Source organism: Typopeltis vanoorti, chromosome 17 (genome assembly GCF_054136105.1).
Source record: "Typopeltis vanoorti isolate ZY-2024b chromosome 17, IOZ_Tvanoo_1.0, whole genome shotgun sequence".
NCBI lineage: Eukaryota > Metazoa > Arthropoda > Arachnida > Uropygi > Thelyphonidae > Typopeltis > Typopeltis vanoorti.
The window spans coordinates 13,762,073-13,781,365 of NC_143565.1; the positions used below are offsets into that span (position 1 = coordinate 13,762,073).

General features: G+C 35.1%; 1 protein-coding gene across 2 annotated transcripts in view; it reads left to right on the plus strand.

Annotated features, from left to right (window-relative positions):
- The window catches only part of LOC150097168 (aldehyde dehydrogenase family 16 member A1-like), a 134,761-nt gene that overhangs the window by 104,161 nt on the left and 11,307 nt on the right, over window positions 1–19,293 (plus strand). For both annotated transcript variants that reach the window (XM_090407213.1, XM_090407214.1), the window contains exon 11: window positions 13,189–13,393. In XM_090407213.1, the coding sequence (XP_090263339.1) occupies window positions 13,189–13,393 (205 nt within the window). The remainder of the gene's footprint in view (window positions 1–13,188; window positions 13,394–19,293) is intronic.

Sequence of the window (19,293 nt, forward strand, 5' to 3'; positions counted from 1 at the left end):
TTCATCAATGTATATAAATAAACAATAGTTTCAGAAGATTTAAATTGGGAAATTACTTATTTAAAGCATATCTTCTTAAACTGAGCTTACCCCAACAATTTCATAAATTGTTGGGGTAGGCCAAAATAAATTAAGCTGCAACCCCTCAAGATGAAACAAATATACCCTCTAGCAAAATTTTAAAACTCCCATACATAAGAAATATATATAATGCTATAAAACATATATTTAAGTACTCTGATTATAAGGTTGTCTTCACAAGTCATTCAAAATTATAAAATCATCTAAAAATTGCAGAAAAGTTTACAGAAAGCTTATAAAGTGTTGCAGTATGGTTTATAACTTTCCCTATCACCCATTTGTGATGCTATTTGCATATGGTTCATTTAGATCTCTGTATTCTCACTTATGTGAACATTACTGCAATTGCCATGTACCTACCCATGATATTTTTTGCTAAAAAGCAAACTAACCAAACTTCTAAATCCACAACTACAAAAATAGTTGCACATACAGTCAAATATAATCATGTCTCCCAAATAGAAAAAGTGACAATTTTCAACTTTTAAAAAAAAAAATGAAATTAAGAATATTCGAGGCTATAGTGATGAAAACACACTGCAACACCTCAGTGTTCACCATCCCTATATATCTCTGAGGTTTGGGCAGCTTCATAACATGAATGCAAAACTTTCCACCTAGATCACTGATACAGTATATAAATAGAGGTCACTGCAACTTTTCCATATTCTTAAGATGGTTTTTCCCAGAACTGTTTTATTCTCATCCTGTAAATTGACTTGTTTGACCTTATTACATCCTACTGTCATATATTTTATTCTTTTTAAGATCTTTGGTCTTTTGAATTTGTCTTTCTTATACTTCACATGTTAAGGTACCTTTTATGTCTAATCCATTTTTATATTTTTTCTAGCTTTTTATTCTTGTATTTTACTTGTCATCATCATATTTATTCATTATTGATTTATTTTATTTTGTCTTTTACATCAACTATGCTTTATGATTTTTTTCATTAATAATTTTTTAAATACTTTCCTAATTTAAAGAGTTATAGACAAAAGGCATTTAGTATGTGGGGCACTCCATAGAATAAAGCATGGTTTATTATTATTATTAATGTTATTATTATAAAGAGAGACCTCCAATTAGTCAGGAATTCATCGAGGAAGGCCATACTGTTCACACCAGCTGTCATACCTGTTCTTGAATTCATTCATGCACAACACTATGAGAAAAAAATTCTAACCCTTACTCCCTTCTTAACAGTATTGATTCTCAACTTCCAAGAATACCCTTGCATCCTTTCCCTACCCTCCATAAAATGAAAAATTCACTGAAATTGTGTATAACCCTTTCAGAAGTTTGTAAGTCTCGGTCATATCACTCCTTTTTCTCCTCTTTGCTAATGTCTTCAGTCCACAAATTTTCAATCTCTCTCTCTCTTCATAATCAGTATTCCACAATCCTGATCTCATTTTTAACACTCTCCTTTGCACTCTCTCTCTCTCCACTGTATCCGAATCACATTGAAACCAGGAGACCTGCTTCGTGCAGTAGTGCAGGTGAGGTCTTATCAAAACCTAATAAAAAAAAGGCAAAATGGCTTCCTTATCTTTACATGTGAAGGTTCATTTCAGCATTGCAGTTATTCTCTGAGTTATCATATGCATGAGCTGCTTTCAGTTTTTGATTTGCTGTGAGCAAGTGCGGCACTCATTTTGCGCAAAGCTTTTTCATATGCAATTCTTCATGGAAAATATATCCTACATGTTCTTTTGAAATGTCTAGTCTCAGCAGTTTCACGCACTTGGACTCACCAGTCATCCAATACCATGTCGTGCACTTAATCAATGATTTCTGGTGTTTGTTACACTTTTTAGACGTCTATCATCTGGATCATCTTCAAGGCTGTTTCGACCATGTTTAACTCACTCAGTAGCCTATTTCTTAATTGTTAAAAATAAAGGGGTGCTTAAGGGTCAAAGCTGTATAACTGAGAGGAGACCTCCACATAGCCTTTAAAGGAATGCGGAGAACTGAACAGGGCTTCTGACCTAATGTCCAATCCTCACCTTCTCATGGTGCACCCTGTAGGGTATCTACTTTGATACTGAACGAACGAGGATGGGCTGGCAATTTGGGATTTAGCCGACCAAATTGTATTCTTATTGGTTAAACCAAAATAAAAAAATGATGGTACAACATGACAAAATTTCATGCTGGCTGGGGCGTCGCCCAGTTAAACAAGGCCCCCGTTGTTTTCGCCAGGGAACCAGGGTGAACAGCGAAAAGTCAGCTACTGGAACAAATCTGAAAACAAACCCCAACTCAACATCACACCAGAGTTAAAGATCGGTACTATCAATGTAAGAAGCTTGAATGGCAAAGAAATGGAGCTAGCTGAGGAATTAGATAAGTACCAGATCGACATAATAGGGGTGACTGAAACAAAAAAGACCAAAATTGGTGAGATCTTTCTGAGCAATAAATACAAAATGTTATATTCAGGCAATGACAATCAAGGAAAAGAAGGCGTAGCCATAATATTCAACACAAAATACGAGGCTAATCTTCTTGAATGGCAGTCAGTCTCAAGTAGAGTAATGTGGGCAAATATGAGAATGGGGAACTGGACAATGAGACTTATTTGTGCCTATGGTCCCACAGAAGGTTCTACTAAGGTAGAAGTGGAGGAATTTTTTGATGCTTTAGAAAAAGCAACTGACACAATGAAAAAGGAAAAGTTGGTCCTTGTTGGGGATCTAAATAGCAGAGTAGGAAATGATTGTGAGATGTACAAAAATATTTTGGGAAAATTTGGAGAAAAGAGCAAAGCTAATAATAATGGCAAATATCTGTTGAATTTCTGCTCAGGACATGGACTGGTTATTTCTAACACCATGTTCCAACATAAAAATGTGCACAAATTCACATGGAGAGAAGAGGCTAGGAATAAGAAAAGTCTCATTGACTATGTTATTGTTGATAGTGATGTTTTATCCCTGGTGCAGGACACCAGAGTGTACAGAGGATTTGAAATTGGAAGTGATCACTATTTAGTCTTGAGCAGAATAAAATTGAATTTCATATTGAAAAGAATAACATGTAAGAAAGTTTTAAAGCGAATAAAAGTTGAGCAGCTCTCAGATGTGAACTGTAGACTAAAATACACAAAGATTATTGAAAAGAAAATGAAAGAGTTTGAGAACAGGAATCAAACCTTGGAGATTCAGTGGCAAACTCTGAAGAAAACATTGATTGATTCTGCCAGAGAGGCATGTGGTGAGGTTGTGTGCAAGGATAAAAAAATCAGAACTCCCTGGTGGACACAGGAAGTTAAAGAGGCAGTGAAGGAAAAGAAGAAAGCATATCAAAAGTTCCTGGCAAATAAGTCAGCTTTTATTCTTACAGAATACAGAGACAAATGTAAGAAAGCTAAACAGTGTGTAAAACTAGCTAAACAAAAGTCATGGGAGGACTTTGGCAAGAATATAGAAAATAAATATCATGAAGGTGGCAAAATATTCTGGAGGTTGTTGAAGAAACTTAGGAATGGAGGAAAGAGTGCTTAAAAGGAGTTAGAGATGATAAAGGTGACATGAAAACAGGAGAAAAAGATATCCTTGAAGTATGGAGTAATTACTTTGAAAAACTGCTAAATGAAACAAGCAGTGATGACAGCACAGTGATAAAAAAACACTGACCAGGCATGCAGTCAGGAATACATATCTATACTTGAAGTAGAAGAAGCCATCAAAGGCTTGAAATGTGGAAAGGCAGCAGGAGTAGATGATATTCGACCAGAAATGCTGAAGTATGGTGGTATAAAAGTCTTACAGTGGCTGCACTGCATAGTTCAGAAAGCCTGTACAGAGGGATGAATTCCCGATGATTGGAGTAGAGCTCTCATAGTACCCATATATAAAAAGGGAAATAAAGAGGTATTTCCCTACTGAGTGTTCCTGGCAACATCTATGCAAGTATGCTTGAGAAACGGTTGAGAGGAATTGTGGAGGAGAAGCTTGGTGAAGAACAAGCTGGATTCAGGCCAAACAGAGGCTGTCAGGATCAGATCTTCGCTTTACGACAAATAGTCGAGAAAGCATGGGAATATAACAAAGATCTGAATTTAAGCTTTGTCGATTTGGAAAAGGCATATGATAAGGTGCCAAGAGAGAAGCTATTCAATACGCTGCAGTTATATGGTGTTAATGGGGCATTATATCAAGCAATACTTAGTCTTTATTTGAGTTGTAAATCAGCAGTTAGAATTGAAGGAAGTACAGGAAGATGGTTTAATGTTAAATCTGGTGTGAGACAAGGATGTACATTATCCCCTTTGTTATTCATTATCTATATGGATCACATTATGAAGGAAAGTGGTATTAAACCTGATATCAAAATTGGAGATGTTAATGTCAATTCTTTGCTTTATGCAGATGATGTTATACTTCTAAATATATCCGCTACAAGTCTGCAAGATTCTCTGACTAAATTGAATAGCTGTTGTAATAAATATGGTATGAAGGTCAGCAATAAAAAGACAAAGACAATGAAAATAGGCAGAATCATTGAAAATGTCAACTGTGTTGTGAATGGAGAACCTGTGGAACAAGTAAAACATTTCAGCTACTTAGGCATGATTTTTACTGAAGATGGTAAATTAAATATAGAAATAGACAACAGAATCAGCAAAGCTGGTATGGTGGGAAGTCAATTGAATAAATTCATATGGAATAAGAGAGAAATTAGTCAGAACACTAAATTAGCTGTATACAAGACAGTGTTCAAACCAGTTTTAATTTATGGATCTGAGAACTGGGTCAGAAGTAAAACACTTGACCAAAGACTAGAGACTGCAGTTATGAGAGTCCTGAGAAAGATTAGAGGTGTGAACAGATGGCATCAATGGCAATATCATATTAAAAATGAGGATATTAGGAAAGAACTTGACATTGTCAGCATCCAGGAATGCGTTAGCAGAGCTAATCTCAGGTGGTATGGTCACTTAAATAGAATGGGAGAGTAAAGATTAACAAATCAAGTGTTCTCTGCCAGGTTGGCAGGAAAAGGACCCAGAGGAAGACCAAGATATAGGTGGATTGATACGGTACAAAGTGCCTTAGACGATAGAAATATAAGATCTGATAATGTTGGAGTCTTGACAAGTAACAAACTGATTTGGAGGAAAATTGTAGATAGGAAGTTAGTAATGATGTAATTTTTTCATGTAGTACTGTCATATCCTGTACATCCCTTGAGGGTACATGGCAGTAATTTGATGATGATGATGATGATAAAAATAAAGGAGAAGAATGCCCATAAATTTTTAAACTTTGAATGAATTTCTTTTGGTGTTAAACCTTCTTTTACAAAGAATTTTATAACCACACGATACTCAATTTTATCCATTTCAAGGGATACAGATAACACTTTTGCTTCAGACAGCTATATAAAACAAACTACTTGATAGAATGATTTGCAATTTCACATAGATGCTTATGACAGATGTACCAACTTAGAAAAAAAAAATCTTGCTGATAGTGTTGCCATCTATGGTCGAGGCCGAGAACTTTTCCGAGCACCCTTTTAAATAAAGGCCTTATTACAAGCAGATAAGTAACTTCCAAATGACATGAAGAATGAAATTCTCATTTCTTAAAAAGACAAGACAGGAACTTATTTTTTTGGGAGACTATGGAGTAATAAGATCTGACATATTTCTTTGTTTGTGGGTGATGTTGCTATGGTTTTCTCCTTCCTGATAATTTCTCCCAGTCTGACTATATCCTGATGTTTATAAATCTGCTCTTTCACAGAACACCAGAATATTTCTAGAAAGGAATCATATATTTAAGAGAATATAAAAGGCTTAGAAGTATCTGAATAGGTCTATATGATAATCTGATACTCACTTGTAGTACACTGGTTCCCAGTTGCCTGAGAACTAATCACAAACAAACAAAAAAAATCTAATATTTTTTCACAAGAATTTTGCCAAAAGCTACTCACTTTTCTTACTGAACAGCTGAAAAGAACCCTTAATAAGAAGGGAAAAAAAATATGTGTATAATTTCATGATGTATGCAAAAATGTTTTGATTCGTTTGTTTATATTATTATTATTTCATGACACCTCCAAGGAGTCCGAAGACTCATCAAGGGAGGGCACCTACTCTACAACTCTCCATCTCCACCAACTACACTGAACTACTGAACTACTACTGCCATCTTCTGCCCACCACCACTAGTTTTTTGTCTGTAAATTTTGTGCATTCTGAAGGCCAATTTGTCTGTATTCAGAATGATAAACCAGAGTTTCTGGGAGAAAAAAAGCCTGCTACATTTCATGCCTTCTGTTACTCCTGAAGTTACTTTTCTAATATAAGAAAAATTTTATTAACATTTAGAAATATTTTATTTTACTGTTATTTTTATTCATCTGATAAAATAAATTGAATCAAAAGTAAACAAGTTCAAGTTGAATGCCAAAAATTCTGTCTCTGATGTATTCCTCCAGTTGTCCTAAGGATTTATGAGTTGCCACCAATATTATGACTCCTTTTTACACTCTTTTATTGCACTGATATCTACCCTGCATTCTGGAAATTAGCTTATATTTAATCCATCCTTAAAAAAAGTGACAAATCTTTACCTTCAAACTGTTGTCCAGTTTCTCTCACCTCATTTCTTTCCAAAACAATAGAAAGAACTATTGAGACCCAACTGCTACACTACATTGAAGACTCTCAACTAATTACTCCCGTTATGGATTCTGTCACTGTTAATCAAGTTGATCTACTCACTTATGTCATCCATATCTGGACAAATAACATGGAAAAGTTTGGTGAGTCTCAAGTTTTCTTTATCTCCAAGGCTTTTGACCAGGTCCCTATTCCTTCTATATGTATATAAATGATCCACTCAAGCAGACCACTATTTGAATATGTAAATTATAAGTTAAAAGTGGCAAGCAGTTATATTCTTGGTTTCACCCTTTATCTAAGTGTAAGGGAACAAAGTTTGCATGTGAAGCATCTTCATGACTGGACTACTTGTATATAGGACTAATGACTTCGCATCAATTGCCTTAGTATCCCTTGCATAATGCAAGGCACATTTCCTGATAGACATATATAATATGATGCATTATGGAAGGGCCACTACCCAGACTGGTTTCTACCTTTATTAAGGTCTCATCAGCAGGAGCCAGACCCAGAAGAGATACCAAAGTTGAAGTAATGCAGAAGTCATATATTTCCAATATACAAGTAGTCAAAAGATGTCACACCTTATTACTAAAATACTCTGCATTATGGAATACTAAGGTAATTGACATGAGATCATTAGCCCTATATATACAAGTAGCCCAGTTGTGAAGGTACTTCATTTACAAACTTTGTTTACACTTGGATAAAGGGTGAAACCAAGAATATAATTTCTTGGTATCTTTAATTTATAATATAACCAAGTAAAAAAAATTTCAACAAATTCCAATATGTAGTTTTGCTGATGAGAGTGCATTGCATTTCTCCTTTTCATTTGACAACTCTGGCAATGTACAAATCACCAGAACCTTAACCCCTACTTACCTTAAATTCAGATCTTCAAAACATTCATCAGTGGTGTTTGGATAAACTTGTCAGTTGCATTGAAATGCTAACAAAATGCATGATTTCACATAGAAAAAAAAACTTCTCTTTCACTCTTATTTTTTGATAACACCCAATCTTTGGCACAAATCATACAAATATTGCCTCCTCTTGCATCCAAAAATTAGAATTTTTTTTTTTGCTTGAGGCATTACTTTAACTCCAATTAAATTCTAAATTTGTGCAAATCACAAATCCATCTGACCATCAAATATTGTTCTCATATCTGAGGTGGTGCCCCTAAGAATTCTGTAAAGATACTGGTTTCTGTACTGAGAAGAACGATCAGACTGGTTAATGGCCACCCCACCCTCAATACACTTCATTCACTTTCACATATGTGCTCAGTTTCTGCTGCTTACATATTTAGAAATACTTCTATGTTCATCAGAATTGGTATCAGTAATCTATCAAATATATTCAAATGTGTGCAGCTAATCATCACTCCTTCACAGTTCTTCTCCAAACTTACAGAACAAATTTTCCTCATCTTTGTTCATCCTTATCCTTTCCTGTGCTACCCTCTGGAACAGTCTGTCATCTTATGTGTTTCCCAAGGAATACAGTCCATAGCTCTTCAAGTCAAATCTGAACAAGTTCCTTCTTATCATCCCCAGTACTGATCTACTGGATTGACTAATAGGTTGACTAACCTGCTCTCTTATGAATAGGTTCATTAAAAAAATAAATAAAATAAAAAAACTGGTAACAACACAGTAATAGAAACTATTTGGTAGGAATGTAGTTTAATATTGGAGGGAGAAAAAATTTGAAATATAAAAAAAGGTAGCTACTGCAGATGATATTTGATCAGCATTGTCATAAAATTCCTAATATGTACTCTTAAGAGATGCACAGGATACTGTAATAATGCTACATGAAATTTACATTATTACTCACTCCTGTCAACAAACTGTCTGTTATCTGTCAGGACTTCAGTGTTGTCTAATCTTATATTTTGTTTTCAGTTAGTTCTGCATCAATTCACCTTGATCTTGGTCTTCCTATACTACCATGAATTTTAGCTTTACTTACACATTAAGCATTCCTGAATACTAACAGTTCTTTCTTAAGTTTCTTCCTAATATCTTCATTTTTAATATGATTTTGCTATTATGCCATCTGTTCACTCCCTTAATTTTTATCTGTACTCTCATATCTGTGATGTCTAGCCTTTGATCAACTGTTTTACTTCTAATCCATCTCTTAGATCCATAAGCCCTATCAGTTTGAACACTCTGTTGTATACAGCTAATTCAAACCAATTTTAGTTTATGGATTAGAAATAAAACAACTGATCAAAGACTAGAAACAACAGATATGAGGGTTCTGAGAAAAAGTAAGGTAGTAAACAGATAGCATAATAGCAACATCATATTAGAAATGAACTTAGGAAGAACTGTTAACATCTACATAAATTTATTCATTTAAATCTGCCACAATACTAGCTTGACTTATTCTGTTGTCTGACATTTGATCAGAAATGCCCAAAAAATGGAGGTGTAAAAATGTTCTATCTGCCCTGCATCATAATTCAGAAGATGAAATTTGACTTTTTAAAGTTAACTGTGAGTCAGACATATAGATGTATATATATATATATATATATATACACACACACACATACAAGCAGTAAAAACTGTATACTTATTTAATGATGATGATGTTAACATGAAATATTTCAGAAAGACTACTTCGGTCCTTCCTCTGTGGTGCATAAGACCACATGCTGATTTGTAATTAAAATAAGATTTTATAACAGCTGACTGTTCAAGCCAAGCATGGCATGCCAGTGACCTGTAGATTGGAATTATTTCAATTGCAAATGGCAAATTATGCATAGCACACATTACTTTTTTAAAAATAAAAAAAAACTAATTGCAGCTGCTTAGCATCAGAATTTCCCCAAGTTTTTTTCCATGAATAAGTCAGTATAATTCAGATGATATAATAAGTCTTCAGAACCTCTAAAGCATTTATCCTTAAATTGGCTTCTGCAAATAAGCTTGATGTCTTTTCAAAAGGATGCTTATTTGGTATCATCACACACCAAGCAAGATCAAATTTGTCAAATTCCTCACCGCAGTGTAAACCTGTCATTCTCTTCACAATAGAATGACAGGTTTGACCAAATTAAGAGGAGTGACATTTCCAGGGAATGCAAGACAAATGGCAATGATTCTCTGGATGTAACAGCATCCATTTTGCTCACTATTTGGACAGTAAGGAGCTCTGTTGCAAAGCTGCATTAGTAGAATGAATGGCATGAACTCTGCTGTAGTATTTTGGAAAATCTATATTTCTGTGAAGAATGATGATGTGTGCCATTGTTAAGGCAGGCTGGCAGTATAATGAGCATAGCCAAAGTGCCTGTAGATGCACCAGTAACTAGGGTGTTTAAGAAATAGTAAATTTAATCTATCCATGATGAAGATTATTGATTTTCTGTAGGAAGTTGATCAAATCACATCTGAATGAGATCAGTTATTCTTATTCAGAACTACTCTACAGCCAACACTAGCATATATATGGTCAACTTTGATATCATGTGTCTGTTCACCACAATTCCCTTAAGAATTTTGCAGCTTTGAGCCCAACAGTTTTATCCTGATGTGGATTGCCAGAGGTGGTTGAGAGCACCTCAACAGTGAATAAGTTTGAGATGTATGATAGGTATTGAGTTAATGGATAGTGTGAGTTTCCCATGATGAGTCTCTTGACTCCATGGAGTACCTGTATAAATAATAATAATAATATAGCAGATATCTTAATTTATTTTTTATATACAGTAGCAAACAAATTAATCTGAATGGTCACATTTTAAAGAAAAATTTTAATTTTACAAGAAAATAAGTAAAAGAAAAATTAAACTCTAACATAATAATTTATATGTGCCTCCTCTGTTCCTAATAAGTTCATTAATTTGCTTAGGCATGGACTCTACCAATGTAGAAAACGTTTTTCTTATTTCTTCATCTCAAAACCATACTTTTATAATGGATTGTATTAAGTTGTCGTTTGTATCACAATTTAATTGTGATACAAAGGATAGTGTAATAGTGTTGTGTGTTTTTAATAGTGTAAATAAGTTGACATTCATAGTGTTTTTGTAGCCATAAAATGGATGAGAAATATCCTCCGAGAAAGTGTTCAAAAATCTGTACTCTTTCTCAGCACACATTTGACTCTGCCAATGAGCATGGTGTTTGTTTGGGTACTGTTAATGCCATTTTAGAGAGCTTTAGGGAGGCAAGTAACATTTTTTCCTCCCCTGGCAAAAAAGGAAAACTACACTTACTAGCACTTACTAGTTAGGAAAAGCAAAATGAATCTAAGACTTAAATACAGACTTGGCAGCTAGTAGGATTAATGTTTGTGACATGACAGTCCATCAAAAATTGTTTTAATCAGGGAGCACTGCCCACAGACCAAAAAAAAAAAAACTGTTGATGAAGGCTGTGCAGAAAAATGACTCCAGTCAGCAAAAGTGTACAAAGATTGGACTGTTGATGGATGGAAGAAAGTCATATTCTCAGATGAGATCCATTTCTTTGTCCATGGAGAGGGAGGACCCTATGTTCACAAATCAGCGACTGAGAAGGCTTCTCCTGCCCACCTTCAACAAGCTCCTAAACACTAAAATGGTGTTTTGTGCATGATGAAAAATGACCTATACATAAAAATATTGGAAAAAAGAGTGGCCCCACAGGTCCAGAATGACAAAGAACTCATCTTCCAACAGAATCTCATTCCATGCCACACTTCAAAAAAAGTGAAAGAGTTCCTCAGAAATCACAATATCCAATTGCTTCAGTGGCCAGGTAACTCTCCTGACATTAACCATTAACTTAATAGAAAATTTGTGGGGCATAGCAAAAAAAAGAGACTTGGAAAATTAAATTGTGATACAAAGGATAACTTAATGCAATCCATAATAAAAGTATTAGTTTCTAGATGAAGAAATAAGAAAAGTGTTCTGCATTGGTAGAGTCCGTGCCTAAGCGAATTAATGAATTTATTAGGAACAGAGGAGCACATATAAATTATTAGGCAGGCAAAGTTGGAGTTTAATTTTTGTACTTATTTTCTTGCGAAATTAAAATTTTTCTTTAAAGTGTGAGTGTTCGGATTAATTTGTTTTCTACTGTATAGTTGAATGGCTGTGCTAGGAAAGATTAGAGATGCAGGTCATTCCAAGAAGAGAAATCTGATCGTGTTTGGATATCTATATCTCAGTATTATTGAAAGTAGAAGAAGGGATGTGAACTCTTTCTTGCAAGAGATCAGACAGGACCGAGTTTTGGTGGCATTGAAGTCTTTGAAGCAAAGATTGTCCTTGCTCCATTGGGATATATCTAGGAGACTGAAGTTCAGTTCACTGATCATGGGTGGAAGTTGTGCCCAATGGCCTTGGCAAGGGACCAGAAGGGACGACAGCCATTTGGGCAGGAGGCGAGTTTGCAGCATTTGGCCCTTTCAAAGTCTTCTGATTTGGACTTAGGGATGATTGTTGAAGGCTGCAGTATTGGCAGAGGGAGCAGCTGGAGTTTTGGTCTTGAGCCATTCATGTCATGCAGAGACTTTTTTTCTTTTGATGCATTAGCACACTTTTTTGAGAATCAAGGCTTGGTAACGTTCTTCTTTCCAAAATGTTTGATGTAGAAATTATCAGTAAATAAGCATATAGTTGAACAGCATGTTTCATATAATGTGGTCAAATTCTAGATGATTATGATGAAGAGCTCATATCTGTTGAATAAATTTCTTTAAAATAAGAGGGAACTAGTTTTAACCTATTGATCTGAAAGTTGAATTTAAATAAATAAATAAAAAAATCTGATCAGAGACCTACAGATTGACAGTTCTGAGAAAAATGAAGAGAATGGAAAGATGCATCAGTAGTAAAATCATATTAAAATAATGATATGAAGAAATTTCATATTGTTACTATTCAAAAATGTGTATGCCGTGAGTTAATCTAAAAGGGTATGATCAGCTAAACAGAATCAGAGAAGTAAGGTTACCAAAATAAATGCTTGATTAAACAATGATTAAAATTGCAGAAAAGCATCCAGAGGAAGGCCATTCCATATGGATTGATGCAGTTAGTAGATAAGATCAAAATATAAGCTTTTGCAGTATTAGAAATCCAACAAATAGTAAATTCATTTCAAAGAAAATTGTTGATCAGAAAGCTATCAATCTTCTTCTCTCTTCATCATCTGTGTGGATGATGATGAGGCCGAATGAACTCTTTCCACTTGTTTGTCTGTTCCTGGAGAGAGTGAACCATTCTGTCCAGTTTGGTGTCGCTTGTTGGGTATAATATTATGATACGATATAATATAGTATAATGTTGGGAGCTATCAATAAAATTTAATTAATGTCATAGTATTCTGTACACCCCATGTAGTACATATCAGGAAATGATGATGGTGATCTCGCGTTTCATTTCAAAAATATTAGTATTTAACTTTTACACATTGTACTTACTTAGTTTTATTTATATATTTCAGGTGGCAGAAAAAGACAAGTTTCAATCGCAGCCAAATATTATATTATATAGCTGAAAATTTGACAATGAGAAGAAAGGAATTTAGTGAGACCCTGTCAGTGTTAACAGGAAAACCTCTAGAGAGTTGTATACAAGAAGTAGAAAAATCAATTCAGAGATTCTTTAACTGGGCAGCATTCTGTGACAAATATGGTGGATATGTGCAGGTATTATTATCCTTGTTATCATTATTCCATGTGAAATCATCAGGTGAAAGCTGCATCATTTTTTATTTCGATGAAAGGGAATTTTTTTTTTATTACTCTATCCTTATGATGGAATAAAATGCATTTTTTCCCCCTTAGCATCCTATCAATTATTATTATTATGTAATACCTCCAAGGAGTCCAAAGACTCACAAGGGAGGGCTCCTACTCTACAACTCTCCGTCTCCACCAACCACAACTACCTTCACCATCTACACCAACACCATCTACTGCCGACCGCCATCACTAGTATTTTCACATACAATCACAGACATCCATATCCACGGTGGGATTCGAACCCACAGCCTTTTGACTGGAGAGCAGATACACTAACCACTCGGCCAACCAGGCCGGCAGAATATGCACGATTTTGGAGGGTTTTAAATTATCTTAGCTTATTTCCAGTTGCCCATTTTCTGACTTTTACTGTCATTTTAATGCTCAAAAAAAAAATGTATTTTTTGATTTCTTATTTGTATTCTATCTTGTAGGTCCTTGGTTGAATCCATTAGTCTGATTGTTCATGTGTTTTGTTCATAGATGTAATGGAACATGCATATCCAAAATCATCTTGACTGAAGTGTTTATTCTATGAAAAAAAAATTGCTTCAGAGATGAAATAAAAATTTGAAATTTTTATGAGTAATGCTCTTAATATTTGGCTAAAAAGCAAACTTGATTCCATTCTATTATTTTCAGCCTAGAGCCTTTTGAAATGCATCAAAATGTCATCATAAATCAAAAATTGGACAACTGGAAATGGAACTGGAAACTAAGAGTAAGTCTATAATAATGATAAAATATGGAAGCACAGGTTATCCTCCAGATTATCCAATAAATGAAAATTACAACAGCAAGTACTAAGGAGCCAAATACTTCTACACAACCTGTAAATACATAAAAGAGTACATCAAGTCAGTTTATTTGCACAATTAAACATCAGCCACATGCAAGTGCTTTCTATTCCTACCATGTGAAGCAAAGATGCCAGCAACAAGGGCCAACAATGGCAGAGCACTTCTGGTCTTCCCAGTAAAGCACCCTCAATCGCTGACAAGAAAAAAAAGGCTTACTGTGTGATTTCTGTTGCCACTGGCCACATGTTTGCTGAACAAAAATAGAGGAATCTGTACACAAAGTACTCATTTACCTCAACCAACCAGTTTTTTTTTTTTTTTTTTCCTCTCCCTCTCTTCTGTAAAATGCCTTTTTGAACTTGGGAAAATGCATTGAAAGTCTTGAACAGCACCTTAATGCTACAGACAAAACACTAGATGCCAAGCTCGAACTGCACTCGAACTCAACAATCAGCACTGCAATGCAAGTGTACCCTCTTCTGACAACACTGACAAACTCTGTAACAACCTCATTACAGAGTTTGTTATGGGGTTTTAAATGCCAGAAAGAGATAAGAAGAATATTGTCCAAATTAGACTAAAGTCTCTTGGTCCTTATGGCATACCTCCTGTTGTCCTGAAGGTTGGTTCACCAGAACTGACTCCTGGCCTATGTTCAACCCTCCTATCTGAGAGGGCTGACATATCACTACCATTAAACTATTGCCATATCTCACTCACCTCAGCATACTGTCCAAAGTAATGGAGAGAGCCATCAATACACAACTCCTGCACTATCTTGAAAGTACCCAGCTAATAAATGGCCACTTCTGATCAACAGGAGATCTACTCACATTACTCATCTTTGGACAGATGCCACAGAGAAGTTTGAATCTCCAGTGGTTCAACTTGATATCTCCAAAGATTTTGACTGGGTCTGGCACAAAGCCTATTAAGCAAATTCCCATCATTTGGTCTATCCCATAACTTCCACAATTGGATTACCAGCTTTCTGACTGGACCTACGCTATGTGTGACGGTGGCTTATCCTCTCACTATTCAATTAATGTTGGAGTCCCACAAGGTTCTGTTTTCGCACAGACCCTCTTTCTTCTGTATATCAACAATCTACTTCATTTGACCACTAATCCAATACACTGTTTCACAGATACTGTCACATTGCACCTCTCTCTTTCATTTAACAAACCTTACACTTCACAAATCACCTCAACTTATAGAACATCACCCTCCACTGCCCTCAATTCTGATCTCCAAGCCATCCTCCAATGGGGTTCAAATAACCTCATCAATTTTAATGCTCGCAATAGCAGTATTATCCTTGACCACACTCAAATCTCTAAACAAGATGAGATCTTTCTTCTTGGAATCATACTGACATTAAGCTCCTTCTGACATAAACATATCACACCGTTGCCTCCTCGGCTTCCAAAAAACTAAGATATCTTTGTTCGAGGTTTGTATAAAGTTATCAGATGGTATCTGTTAAATTTATACAATCTGTTAACTTTAACAGATACTGTCTGATAACTTTATACAAATCACAAATTTTCCCAGCTATTGCTCTCACATTTAGGGTGAGGGTTCTAAAGCCCTCCATAAAAATACTTGACTCAATACAGAAGAAGAAAGGTCAGATTAATTAATAACCTGTCTCTCACCAACTCACTCCACCTACTTTCACACAGACATTTAATTTCTGCACTATGTATGTTTTATAAATATTTCCATGTTCATATGAAATAGCATAAATAACTCCTCCACTCTGTATTAAATCTGTTGGAACAAGTGTGACTGCCACCCAACACCCTTCACAGTCTCCCACTTTTTCCCAAGGAATTTAATATACAGGCCTTTAAATCAAATGTTAACAGGTTTGTCATTTCCCAAGCCCCACTACCCATACATATTACTAATGTACTATATGTTGATCTACCAACCTCTTGTGTGTGGACTCAACATAAAAACTGGAAATAAGCTGTAATTAATTTTAAAACCCTTTGAAATTGCAAAAATTCTGTGGACCTACGTAATAAAAAAAAATGGCTGCCATAATTAACAGAAAGCCAGAAAAAATCTAAACAAAAAAAAAAAAATAAATAAAAAATTCCACCCTGAAGGATAAGGATGATGAAAGTGACAAAATTTTGATGATTTGATGAAAGTGACAAAATTTTGATGATTTGATGAAAGTGACAAAATAACTCACTTTCATCAAAATAAAAATATATGGGTTTGGGCCATTCCAATGATTTTACTTGGAATGGCCCGTTACTTGATTTTTTTTTATTCTACCTAAAGTTGAATTTTTAAGTGAAGTTTTGTATGTGCTTAGAAAATGGAACCAGTGATTTGTAATTATTGCAGGTTCAAGCCACCTTTGATAAGTTACTTTAAAAAAAATAAAGAAATAAAAATTATTTAAAACATGTTTCATAAATATTAAGTTTTTCTCTAAGTAGATAGCATATCATTCTTTCCATTCAGCAAAGCGTGTTTGAATACCACCATAGACATGAATGTTTGGGAATATTCTTAGGCGATTGATAAATTTCATCACTGAGGTGGCTTATAAAAATTCCATGTTTGGTATTTGGAGCAGGGTTTCAGATTATCCATCCCACAGCTCAAGCATGGTACTGATCATGGTACAGTGTCCCGTCTAAACATGTCTAATCTTTACCTGTGGCATAACTATAAAACAACAAAATTACACAATTACCAGAATATGAAAATATTGTGGTAATTGTGTAATTTTGTAATAAAAAATTGTGTAATAAAAAATTAATGAAAGTACAGATATTTCATACTGAAAATAACAGTACATCGTCAGTGTAGAGTAACTCAAAGAACCGGAAGCCACATACAACAATCGGTTTACCAATTAAAATGGTTGCCACATGCTAGAAATTAATATTTATAAATAATATTAAAACTATTTCTGATGTTTAGACTGCCCTTTTAATGATGGTTTTACAAGTGAACAGAATTGTCAGGAATTCTGGTAGGGAGATGAAGGATCTGTTTTAAGTCCTTGTTTGCAGCCTAAAATCTCTGCCTCTCTCCCAGCTTGGTTAGTGAAATTCAAAAAGGGGGGCCCACTAGAATTGTGAATATTGAAATCACCAAGAAAAATGACCTCACTATTTGGAAATTTTGACTGAATGAAATCCATCTTTGAAGATAGGAAGTCGAAGTGGTCAGGATGATTTGCAGAATTAGGAGAACAATACAGTCAGCAGATGAATGAAACAAAATGTGGCAAAGAAATCTTAAGCCACATGGGATCAAAAATGTGAGATTCTGGGTTAAGACATCCTTTGGAAAGGAATATCAGAATGCACAAAAGCACAAGCACCTCCCTTATTGTGAAAGAGATCATACAAAGTATTGAACATTTAAGTTGGGCTTTGGTTGATGTAGCAAAAATTTGGGGTTTAGTCAGAAACAGAACATCAGATTTGGGTAATTGAAGATGATGATGCATGTCATTTAAGTTATTATTGATACCACAGATGTTGGTAAAGTGAATATGAAAAAACTTTCACGAAAAAAACTTTGAGATTTTTGCATATATATTTTGGGGGGAAAATTTATTTTTAGTTTAACTGCAGAGACAGTATTCTTATTCAGTCTTTGTTTCATGTTTAATGTTTCTAAACATGAAACATTAAATGAAATGAAATAGGGCATGTTGAAATGAAATGAAATAGGGCATCTATATAGGGCATGTTGCCCTATATAGATAGTGCTCAAAAGCACTATCTATATAGGGCAACATGCTCAGGAACATGCAGTCTTGAGCATGTTGCCCTATATAGATAGCATCTGGTCTCCAAACCAAAACGTTGACAGTGCCCCCATATTATTACATAGCCTCCCTCCAGGCACAACCTCGAAGTGTAGTTGGCAGTGGGATTGTGCACCAGTTGATCCAGAAACTTCCTAAAAAATTTTTACCATCTGATTCAGTCCCATACACTAACCAATGGCCATCTTGCATGAACTGCTGTACCCTCAAAGATGAGAGCAGTACTGAATCTCTGCAGTATGTTTGCTATGCGCTCAATAGATATCACTCACATTGCAAGCAGGAGGTTGGAGGGGAACAGAAACTGGATCACCATGTTAGTTCCTAGAACAAGGGATCCACAATAAGCAGCGTGGTAGCATTTCACCAGGCAATGCATCAAGTAGGTGCTATTGCAGCACTGTTTGAGGCAGATAACATAGGATCATATGAATAGCCAGCACATATTCCCACTTCCAGCCCATAGAACAATGTCAGGACAAAAAAGCTGGAATATTGGCTATGGACCAGACCTATGCATCAGTGAGATAGTGGTTATATTAAAAGCAAGTGGTTCCAAAATATTTGACTCATGTTATCAGAAACTGATGAAGAATATTCCTAGAATTGTGGAAAGTGTGATCAGAACCAAAGGATTGCCAAAGAGGTGTTTTTTTTTTTTTTTTTAAATTTGAAATGTTGTGCTTCTCAATTCTTATATCAATATAGTATTTATTATGCTTTCAGTTTTCATTGAGTGATCACTGACGTTCAATTGAACAAACTTTCAATGACTAGTGTGTTAACCTGACTTCTGGTAAAACACCATGTAATTGTACCTTCAGTTATCCAATCAGCAGGTTGCTCTCCCACCAGGGAGAGCAGCAGTCTGCTGAGTGGTTGGATAAATGAGGGATTACTGTGCCATTTGCAGATGTACTATATCTGAATGGTTTTGGTGTTAGATGTCTGGAGAGAGCTTTCTTCACTGAGTATACTGACATGCAAATTCAGAGAAACTTAAGCAATTAGGGTGAAAGCAAGTGAGTTTGTGTGAAGGCAGCCATGAAGCAAGTGAGTGTGAGAAATCTAGTCTCTCGAGCAAAAATATTGAATAGGTTAATCATTTCAGAAAGTAAAGGTGAGTGGGGGAATAAAGGGATGTTGCTATTTCTATATACTAATGCGGAAGTATCAGGAACAAGAGGGACGAATTT